The sequence below is a fragment of the Phodopus roborovskii genome, unplaced genomic scaffold (assembly GCF_943737965.1).
Source record: "Phodopus roborovskii unplaced genomic scaffold, PHOROB, whole genome shotgun sequence".
Lineage (NCBI taxonomy): Eukaryota > Metazoa > Chordata > Mammalia > Rodentia > Cricetidae > Phodopus > Phodopus roborovskii.
In genome coordinates this window covers 54409013-54420292 of record NW_026126480.1, presented here as the reverse complement: position 1 = coordinate 54420292, position 11280 = coordinate 54409013, and the positions used below count along the sequence as shown (strand labels likewise).

The following is an 11280-nucleotide window of genomic DNA, read 5'->3' as shown; positions in this document are numbered from 1 at the left end:
CGGAGAGACTTGAGGCGTAGGGCACCACCAGGCTATCAGAGTGGAAAGGGAAGAAGGCAGGGAACAGCTTCTAGCTCCGGAGATGGTGGCTTAGTAAGATTCTAAAGCTCTTACAGTTCTAACCCGAGATCCTATTCCGTAGCCTGTACAGATGTACATGCGCAGAGGCCAGTGCCTGGCAGCAGGGGACGCGCAGTCTCAATTAGTACCTCCCATGAGCCTTTGGATGTTCCCAGGCAGGCCCCGGAAGTAGCCGCTCTTAGTTTCCGGCAACAGGATAGCGGCGGCCGCACGACCCGGAACTATTCCCATTTTGCGTCGTCTGGACTCGGGTGGCGGCCCGGCTCCAGACGTACGCACTAATCATGGGGTCGTCAAAGAAGCACCGTGGAGAGAAGGAGGCGGCCGGGACGACGGCGGCGGCCGGGACCGGGGGCGCCACCGAGCAGCCGCCGCGGCATCGAGAACACAAGAAACACAAGCATCGGAGCAGCGGCGGCGGCAGCAGTGGCGGCGAACGACGGAAGCGGAGCCGCGAGCGTGGGGGCGAGCGCGGGAGCGGGAGACGCGGGGCCGAAGCCGAGGCCCGCGGCGGCGCGCACGGTCGCGAACGAAGTCAAGCGGAGCCCTCGGAGCGGCGCGTGAAGCGGGAGAAACGGGATGATGGCTACGAGGCCGGTGAGGGCGGGGCGGGGTCTTGGGGTGCGCGGGACGAAGGGTGCAGGGTGATCTCTAGGGCCTTGTGCTTCTTGTGCCAAAGACTTTCTCTGGCTGTTGGGGATTAAAAGCTGAGTCCCCGTGTTAAGCTTCAAAAAGAACGGGATCTTCTGTTTCCCTCTCCTGTCTGGCACTTTTCAGTAAATGCGTTGGGTGGGCGAAATGAGGAGGTACAGACATACACAGACAGAGGCAAGAGAAACCTGGCATTGGGCGAATCCTGTTGGGCTAATGGTAGCGTCATGAAGTAGTAAGATACGCTTGGATCTGAACACCAAGAACCCTGTGCTGTAAGCCCTGCGCTGTAAGCTCTTGAGAAATTTGGGCTTTGTGTTGAAGACGGTAGGGAGCCAAGGATTTGAATAGGGAAGTGAGTTGATTTACTTCGTATTTTAAGAAGATCACTGGGATGAGAGCTTGTCAAAAATAGGACTAGAGACCCAGAGAGCCAACCAGGTGAGGACGAATATTGAGTATGCATGTTTCTCCATGCAGTGGGGTGGAGAGAAGTGGAAAGATTGAATGGGTGTTTAGGAATTGGAATGAACAAAATTTAGTGCATGGGCTGAGGATGGCAGGGATAAGGAATAGGGAATGTCTCCTTGAGTTTTGACCTTACCGGCCTGGTGAACAGTTTTTATCTGTTGAAATGGGCCTTTAGAAGACTAGCGGATTTGAGGCAAGGGAGAATGACACAGTTTAGGAGAGCTTTGTTCGCTGTGTATAAGAAAACCTACAGTTTATGTGGAATAGGGTGATTTGGGTAAAGGGTGTATTCAGGAAACGAAAAAATTGCCCTAGAATGTGTGGAGTAAGAACTAGGGTCAGAAGTAGAACTCGGTAAATGCCAGTAGCTCAGTTGTGGGCAGAGAAACATACTTAAAAAATAAAGGTAGCCAAATGGCAGGAACACTACAGTTGGATCACAGGATCTGTGCAAAGAGAGAAAAGATGGAGTGGTTAACAGCATCACACACCACAGGGCTTCATGAAGAACCAGCACTTTTAAAGGGTTACCTTCATGTGTGAATATGTACTTGGTGCATTTCTGGTGCCTGTCAGAAGAGGCCATTGGATCCCCTGGAACTGAGAGATGGTTCTGAGCTGCTATATATATATGTATGTGTGTGTGTGTGTGTATATATATACATATACATATACATATATATGTATATATATATATTATTATTATTATTGGAACCAAACCTGGGTCTTCTGCAAGAACAGCAAGTGCTCTTATCCACTGAGACATCTCTTCAGCCCCCAAATTGACACTTTTTTTTTTTTTTTAAATAATCTGCTAATTGGAAAAAGGAAGACTTGAGGCTTCAGAGTTCATATAGAAAATGGGGTTCAGACCTACGTGGAGGAGGAAGGTTTAAAGAACAGTAAGTGTGTGACAGGGACTTGGTTGTCCTGTATAGTGTTTGTTGAAGTTCTCTCCTTTTTGTGAGGTGGCTAGATCAGGTCCTGGGTACTTATTTTCCTATGTGCACAACACTTGGCATGGAACATGCTCTAGTAAGTATTCATTGACTGCATATACTACTGTGGGCAGAAAGTGCCAGAAATGACAAACAATGCTGTGCAATTCTAGGCAGAGTTTTAATTTCTGGTCAGTAATTGAACAGGCTTCATGGAGGAGATTATACTTGCTTTTTTGATAGAACATTTTGAGAACAAGAGCAGGAGGGACTGTGGAGGCTGAAGGTAGAGTGTGGAGATTTGGAGTGGGACAGTGAGGGATGCAGAAAGGTGAACAGCTTGAGTCAGAAAGAAGGGCCTGGGTAGCAGCTGCTGGGGAGTCTGGGGGAAGAAGGCTGCTGCTTTCTGGTGTCATCTACCCAGGTGCTGCTGAGGGGCCCTTGTCTTCGACCTTGCAGCTGAAGACCACGGTGTTGCTTCTTAGTCCCATGTTCATGGGTCCCTTAAGCCATGCTCCTTCTTTGTTCTAGCTGCCAGCTCCAAAACTAGCTCTGGAGATGCCTCATCGCTTAGCATCGAGGAGACCAAGTGAGTAGCCCTTATGCTGTTCTGTTTTTCCTCTGAGACTAACCAGCACTTGGGGCTGTTAACCTACAGAAACTTTTTCACTCTAAGTGAAGCCAGTTAGAGTTGGAATGGCCAGATAAGTCAGTTCGCCAACCATTGGAACTACATGGAGGAAACTCAGACCCAAGAGGAAGGATAATCTTCCCTCATTAGGCATTCCCTGTTCTGGAAGCCCTTGTCTTCTTCATCCCTAAGCTGCTGGGATTAGGGCCTGTGCTTATTAGCTAGAACTACTCATACTCACCTCATCTCACTTGTTACCCCATTTCTTTCTTTTTGGTTTTTCGAGACAGGGTTTCTCTGTATTATTTTGGAGCCTGTCCTGGAACTTGCATTGTAAACCAGGCTGGCCTTGAACTCACAGAGATCCACCTGCCTCTGCCTCCCAAATTCTGGGATTAAAGGCTTGTGCCACCAGCACCCAACTCGTTACCCCATTTTTTAAGGTAGACTCTAATACTTCTAACTCTTGTCTTCAGTAAACTCCGTGCAAAGTTGGGGCTGAAACCCTTGGAAGTCAATGCTGTCAAGAAAGGTGAGTGTAAAGCTGAGGAGAGGGGCTGAGCTGGGGCATCTAAGTGGGAAGAAACTCCATTTAGAAGCCTTATGTATGTTTTGTCAGAGGGCCAAGGCTTGTCCTTTGTGTCTTGAGAGGATCTGAGATGTGCTTTTCCTGTGTGGCTTCGGCGCTTTCAGCCTGGCTTTAGACAGGCTAAGGGATATGCATAGTTGCTATAGGCTGTCTAAGTGGTATTGGTTTTTGTTTTAAAAACAAACAAACATGCACACCACAAAACCAAACTAACAGAAAAAACCCACATGATCTGAGAAGCTTTGGAAGGCATAGAGGGGAGAGTTCCTGTCATACCATGTGGAGTGACAGACGTGGGGGGTGAGGTAGGAATAGGGAGGTGAAAGAGGTCTTCCCCCTCTCCTGGCCCCTTCTGGCCCCTGAGCTGGAAGGGGCAGGGTGAGTGGCTCCCTCCTCTCCCCACCAGCCATGGGCAAGCATAGCCTCACGTCTGGGCCCCCCTTCCAGAGGCGGGCACCAAAGAGGAGCCCGTGGCAGCTGATGTCATCAACCCCATGGCCTTGCGACAGCGTGAAGAGCTACGGGAGAAGCTGGCAGCTGCCAAGGAAAAGCGTTTGCTGAATCAAAAACTGGGGTGAGTTTTCTGGCCAATCAGGGAGACTCTGCATTGTTTCCTTGCCCCTGGGTCAGGCTGGAAGAATATGTCTAGATTCCCTCCTAAGTGTCCTCTCTCCTCAGGAAAATAAAGACTCTGGGGGAAGATGACCCCTGGCTGGATGACACTGCAGCCTGGATTGAGAGGAGCCGGCAGCTGCAGAAAGAGAAGGACCTGGCAGAGAGGCGGGTAAGAACACATGGCAGTGTGGGGTAGTTGCCGGGGGTGGGTGGTCTGTGCTCAGGGGCTTTGGTTTTCCACAGTTGCACTGCAAAGCCTGTCCTTTTTATGCAGCTACTTGGTTGAGTCTTGGGTGTTTCTTGGTCATTGATGATGAGATCACCCTTTCCCCACAGGCCAAATTACTAGAGGAGATGGACCAAGAATTTGGTGTGAGCACTCTAGTGGAGGAGGAATTTGAACAGCGGCGACAGGTGAAGCTATAGCATCCAGAGAATGTCTGGTGGACGCTGTGGCCTTGATGTGCTCATCTGAGGATGGGTGCATTCTGGTTTCTGACTTGGTTGGGTCTTTGTTTGTAGGACCTGTATAGTGCACGGGACTTACAGGGCCTCACTGTGGAACATGCCATCGATTCCTTTCGAGAAGGGGAGACTGTGGTCCTCACCCTCAAGGACAAAGGTGAGCTGAGCTGCTACCCCATGCGGGTGTGGACACTGTAAAGCTGCGGCGGGTGGGAACTGTGTTGTCTTTGCTGTTTCAGGAGTGCTGCAGGAGGGGGAGGATGTGCTGGTGAATGTGAACATGGTCGACAAGGAGCGGGCAGACAAGAATGTGGAGCTTCGGAAGAAGAAGCCAGACTACCTGCCTTATGCAGAAGATGAGAGTGTGGATGATTTGGCACAGGTTTGCCTGTGGGGCATCAGCTGGGGCAGATGGTGTGTGGTACTAACAAATCTTACCATTCCATGGCTTCCCAAGAGTTGGCCTCAGTCCCAGCTACCCTCTTATCTTGCAGCAAAAACCCCGCTCTATCCTGGCCAAATATGATGAGGAGCTGGAGGGCGAGCGGCCACATTCCTTCCGTTTGGAGCAGGGTGGCATGGCTGATGGACTGAGGGAGCGTGAGCTAGAAGAGATCCGGGCCAAGCTACGGCTGCAGGCTCAGTCTCTGAGTTCTGTAGGGCCCCGGCTTGCCTCTGAGTACCTAAGCCCTGAAGAGATGGTGAGTCTCTTTGCTGTGTGCTTGGACAGTTCTATCTCCTGTGGTCACAGGCTGCTAACATGAGTTTGGGGGGGTTGCTGAGTGTTGGCATAGCACTTGGTTCCTGGGTGAGCAGTAAATGGCTGCCCAAGGTAGTGCTGGTGTTGATGAACAGGGACCATTGAACCAGATGGGCCTATGTTTATGTTCCAGTTCTGTCCCCAAACCAGCTTGTTCCTTGGGTGAGTCACTCAACTACGCCTGGGGCCCCCATGTGTAGTGATGATGCCAGCAGCTACTTCCAGAGGCTTGCTGTGAGGGGTGATAGGAACATGGAGGTGGTTGTTGTCCAGGACTTTGGAGGTCTGTTGTTCCACCCCACTTCTTTCTGCCTTCCTCTTTGAAGGTGACCTTCAAAAAGACCAAGCGGAGGGTGAAGAAAATCCGAAAGAAGGAGAAGGAGGTGGTAATGCGGGCAGATGACTTGCTGCCTCTTGGGGACCAGTCTCAGGATGGGGACTTTGGATCCAGGTGTGCTTGCATACAGTGGTGGGTATGAGTGCTGGACCAGCCTAGGGAACACCATTTACTGAAAATGTGCCATTCCTAGGCTACGGGGCCGGGGTCGGCGCCGAGTTCCCGAGGTGGAAGAGGAGGCCCTGGAGGATGAGGAGAAGGACCCTGTGGCCCAGCCCCCACCATCAGATGATACTCGAGTAGAGAACATGGATATCAGTGATGAAGGTTCGGGGTTGGTTAGCAGGGAGTAGGGTGGATCTGTGGCCAAGAAGGTAGTGTGAGCAGTTATCCTCCATGTTTCCCTCAGAGGATGGGGGAGCTCTTCCATCAGGGTCCCCAGAGGTGCTGGAAGAAGATGAAGCGGAGCTAGAGCTGCAAAAGCAGCTGGAGAAAGGGCGCCGTCTGCGGCAGCTGCAGCAACTCCAGCAACTTCGAGACAGCGGAGAGAAGGTGAGTTGATGGGAGTTGATGTATGGTTTGGAAACCCACATTCCCTCAGGAATCTCTTGTGTTTAACATCTGGTTAGGACCAGGTTTCTAGGTTTCATTGCTAACTCCATTGTGGTAGTGATGGCATGGGTAGTAGGAGCCATTGGTGGGTTAGGAAGAGTAAAACTACGGAGACTAGAGGGGACATAGAGCCCAGTTGGAAGATCCATTGTGGGTTGTGGGAATAGCTTGTTTATTGCCACCAGGGAGGATCTATGGGTTCTTGAGTCTCTGGTATCACCCCAGAAACTTGGGGTCTGCCCACAGCCATTCCTTCCCCCAGGTGGTAGAGATTGTGAAGAAGCTGGAGTGTCGCCAGCGTGGCTGGGAGGAGGAAGAGGACCCTGAGCGGAAGGGGGCCATTGTGTTTAATGCCACTTCTGAGTTCTGCCGCACGCTGGGGGAGATCCCCACCTATGGGTTGGCTGGCAACCGGGAGGAGCAGGAGGAGCTCATGGTGGGTCCCACTGTTCCCTGGCCTGCTGTCTTTAGGGTGGTGGCTTCTGGTCCAGTCCTCAAAGGGCTGGGGCTACCCATCCTGACCCTGACTTCTGGTCCTAGGACTTTGAAAGGGATGAAGAACGCTCAGCCAATGGTGGCTCTGAATCAGATGGGGAAGAGAACATTGGCTGGAGCACTGTCAACCTGGATGAGGAGAAGCAGCAGCAGGATGTGAGCACTGACTTTTGGTTGTGAGGACACAGGCTAGTTGTCCAGTGTCCCAGAGCCTCTACCCCATGGAGGGGGCACTAACCCTCTAAGAGCTACCTGGGGAGTCAATTAAACACGGTCTCATAGCTTGGCACCTGGTGGGGATGGCCACTGGGTGGAAGAGATGGGGTAGCCTGCTCACACTTCCTTCTTCCTCCTCCACATTTCCCATCTCTAGTTCTCTACTTCCTCTACCACCATCCTGGATGAGGAGCCCATCGTGAACAGAGGGCTGGCTGCCGCCCTGCTCCTGTGTCAGAACAAAGGTATGGCCCAGGCTAGGAGCCTTGGCAGTCTAGGTGCTATAGCAGGGAAGGGCTGGTGGGTGTCTGCGGGCACAGCATGGCGTCCTTGGGTCTGCACTGCTGCCTCTTCCTCTTAGACTCAGCTTTGAGCGGCTCTCCAGACCCTGAGCCTCTGATTGCCTTTGTCTGGTCCAGGGTAGGAGCACCTGAGCTAAACAAATACCCTGGGCCCCAGATCCCAGCTATCTCCTTGGGGAGGTGCTGATCTCTCATGTCTGTTTCCTTGGTCTGTAAACCAGACATGGCATGTTTACATCCTGAGCAAGGCTCTGAGGGGCCCTTATCACCCATGTGAAGCTGGGCCCCCAGGCCTACTCTACCCAGTGTGTTGTAGGGCTATGTCTGAGGTGTAGGCCTTCTGGGTAGTACAACTTCTCTGTCCTCAGGGCTGCTGGAGACCACAGTGCAAAAGGTGGCCCGGGTGAAGGCTCCCAATAAGTCACTGCCCTCAGCTGTGTACTGCATTGAGGATAAGATGTAAGTGTGGCAATGAGGGCAGGAAGCAGGGGCAGTTGTAAACATGCCTGTGAACATGGCCAGTTCACATTGAGCCCCTCTACCTTGGTTTAGGGCCATCGATGATAAGTACAGCCGTCGGGAGGAGTACAGAGGCTTCACCCAGGACTTCAAGGAGAAAGATGGTTACAAGCCTGATGTTAAGATTGAGTATGTAGACGAGACAGGCAGGAAACTGACTCCTAAGGAGGTAAGCAGGGTGCTGTGAAGAAAGGGCCAGGTCAAGGGTGACTAGGTCAGGATGCCCTCAAAGCAGGACGGTACTGCATGGTCCTGACTGCCCACCATTCGGGGCCCTTGTAAGATGACAGAACCCTGCTTCTATTGCTGCCTTTGGTGGGCACAGGACAGCAGTTACAATAGGCTATCAGGAAGGATTGACACCTGAGCTTGAGGGTATCCATCCTTGAGGACAGAATGCAGGCACCTCTGACTCCTATCCCTACCTTTGTGCTGCTTCATATTTGCTGGGTTGAGCCCCAGCTCCTGGAGGCAAGGCATACCCCAGATTCCTAGCACCCGGGTTGCACACAACCCATGCACAGTGCCCAGCTCTGGGTCCTTGTCCCATTCTCTTTCTACCATTGTGGATCCTAATCCTGGGTTGGGTGAATCAGTGCTCCTAATCACTATTGTGAAGCTCCCAGTGGATGCATGTTGCTCTAGTTTGGTTTGACCTGGCATTTCTGATGCTCCTGGCTCACGTTCTGTATCCTCAGGCCTTCCGGCAGCTGTCCCACCGCTTCCACGGGAAGGGTTCAGGCAAGATGAAGACTGAGCGGCGGATGAAGAAGCTGGATGAGGAGGCGGTGAGTCTCTGGAGGGGGTGGGGCTTTGTGTTTTTGGGTGCTATAGGATATACTGGGCCTTCTCACCTGTACTGATTTACTCTGGCTTCACAGCTCCTGAAAAAGATGAGCTCCAGTGATACGCCCCTGGGCACTGTGGCATTGCTCCAGGAGAAGCAGAAGGCCCAAAAGACACCATACATTGTGCTCAGTGGCAGTGGCAAGAGCATGAATGCGTGAGTAGGAGGCCTGACTGGGGCTGGGAAGGAGCACTGCACCCCTTCTCTGCATCTCACACCCCTCTTTGCTCTCTCCTCCCTGCAGGAATACCATCACCAAATGAAGCTGCCTTCCTCTCCGCCCCTCCCGGATATGTTAAATAAAGTCCCCTCCTTATTTTTTCCTTCCTGGTCACGCTCAGTCTAAGATCAGACCTACGAAGCAAGGCAGGCTGTGTCTCATCATGGTCAGTTTTGCAACCTGGCAACCCTCTTTTAGTCTCAATATTGCCATTTGAGCAGTCAGTATATACCTGTTTCATATGTGAGGCTTCAGTGAGTTCATTCGCATCCATTGATTTTATGTATATATGAAAGAGGGGGTTAATCCTTTGAGCTTGTGTGATTTGAAATCTAGTAAGTGAACAGAGGTGATGAGGGGGGGAAACCAGCCCATGCCCTCAAAGGACATTCCTCTGTAAGAGCTAACTCAGCTATAACAGAAACCCCTTCACCTAATGGTGTGGTCCCTGCCACATCTTGGCTGAATTAGTTTGTAGAGACTTGGTCACATGGATGTTGCTGGGGCTGGACAAGTCACTGCCCTGTAATTTTACTGGTTATAGTTTTTAGGGTGCCCAGCATTACCTAGCCTTCCTAGCAGGGCAGACATGCTAGCTCCTTTGACTTCTGCTACTGGGTGTGGCCTTTGTGGAGGCACAAGGGTCATCTGAGGACTGGAGTGGGAGTTACCTTGTGCACAAGGGCTGAGTCCAGTGCCCTGGGAGATACACACAGCTGTCCCTGGGAAGGCGCTGTAGAGGAACCCAGCCTGCCACAGGCAGTGCAGGATACCCTCTCCTTTCTATGGATGGTCACAAGTGGCTACTTTGAATCAGAATATGGGTGCCCTGTCAGCACATACTGCAGGTAGTCAGTCCACATGGGTCACTGGTCAATGTAACAAATAACTAGAAAAAATGCATTTCAATACTTAAGCAAGAGACAAGAAAGCCAGTTATTTATAAATGATACTGGGTGGTGGTTTCCCAAGAAAGCGGTCAGGCCAGTCCATTTTGACGTCTGCTTCTCATCTGTGTTCTCTTGGCCAGTGGATTTGGACCAGGGTTGGGGTGGGGGGAGACTAGGGCATTTCTCTTACACTGAGGTGTTTGCAGTAGTCCTTCAGTGTCTGGTGTCCGTAGCCATTGGGCAAAGATTACATTTCATTTTTAAGGAATTAGGTTGCTGTTGCTGCCACACCTTAGGGATAGAAGGCCTAGGGGCTACCAAATACACTTGGGAGACTTGAGTTCCAGGGCAGACAGATCCCAGCTTTGCTGCTCAGCAGGTAGGTAAGGCTAGCAACTTAGGTTAGTACTTGGAACATCGGTTTGAGGGCCAATGAGCCCCTGGCCTGGCCAAGGCTGGTGGGGGCGTGGGGTTGGCACACTAACATCAAGGGACTGGATTTGGTTTCTGAGTTTCACAGTTTATTGCTGTGACTTTCAGCTTAAGTTGCTGAATCTTAGGTTCTGAGTTGCAAGGGGAAGGCATGATCTCTGACTCTTAAGTGTTAACTGAAAAATTTATTGCCTCTAGGCCTCTCCAAACATGGTATCTCATGGAGAAGGCAGGAGTATTTCCCATCCAGATGTACTTCATAAGTATATCTTTGTCCTTAGGGTTTCTTTCCCGGCCTGGTCCTGAAGCTGTTTTGCCCCAAAACAAACACATGGAAGCTATATTAATTATAAAATTGTTGGCCAATAGCTAAGGCTTCTTATTGGCTAGCTCTGTCTTAATTATAAAATTTAACCCATTTCTATTAAATCTATTTATTTCCAAGTGGCCTTATCTGTCCAGACCTGTTTCTCCTTTGGCAGCTACATGGTGTCCTTGGTGGGTTCTGTGCCTACATTTCCCAGAATTCTGTTAGCCTGGCCTATCTTTCTGCCTCTATTGGCCAAACTGTTTTATTCATCAACCAGTCAGAGAAATACATGTACAGAAGGACATCCCCATCAGTTGTGCCTTTGCTCCTCACTTTGGAGCCCTTGTCCAGGCTATGCCTACCTGCTGAAGGCCCCAGAACACCCATCTTTTAGCCTGCTGTTCTGCCTTTAGCTTTGCTCCATCTGTTACAGAGATTTACTAGAATACATGCCAGTACATGGGTGTGACACTGCATGGGATCTCTTAGGAGTTACTCCAGCATAAATGAACGCCAGGAGCAGCAGAGATACATGAGGCATGAGGGCTCAGTGGCAAGCATGAGAAACTTTGTTCTTTCATCTTTTTCTGAATATTTTGGAAATACCCATTTTAAACTTAGAACATGTTGGTTTAGCAACATTCTGAAAGTGCACTTACACATTAAAGCCAATACATGAACAAGGATGCATCTAACAATGCTATAATCCACACCCACTGACAGAAGGGGTAAATAGTTGATATTCCTGTGACGGAATGAAAATGTGTGCATCTCATGGGTATGGAAGGTAGCCAGATGTAGAATTGTGCCTATTTCCCAACCTATAACATAATGGGCAAGTTTAATTTCTATTAAAAGTCAGAACAGGCTGGACAGCGGCCCATGTCCTTAATCCCAGC

General features: G+C 50.7%; 1 protein-coding gene across 1 annotated transcript; it reads left to right on the top strand.

Annotated features, from left to right (window-relative positions):
* The first annotated feature begins 275 nt into the window (after positions 1–275).
* Positions 276–8852, top strand: Sart1 (spliceosome associated factor 1, recruiter of U4/U6.U5 tri-snRNP). The gene is made up of 20 exons (XM_051193629.1): positions 276–678; positions 2673–2730; positions 3249–3304; positions 3809–3935; positions 4040–4145; positions 4313–4390; positions 4499–4598; positions 4681–4823; positions 4936–5142; positions 5528–5652; positions 5732–5865; positions 5948–6090; positions 6413–6586; positions 6691–6801; positions 7019–7106; positions 7532–7622; positions 7716–7851; positions 8381–8470; positions 8564–8685; positions 8774–8852. Exons 1-20 carry the CDS (start codon positions 366–368, stop codon positions 8790–8792), a joined length of 2421 nt encoding a protein of 806 aa, XP_051049586.1. The 5' UTR covers positions 276–365; the 3' UTR covers positions 8793–8852.
* Positions 8853–11280: the final 2428 nt, after the last annotated feature.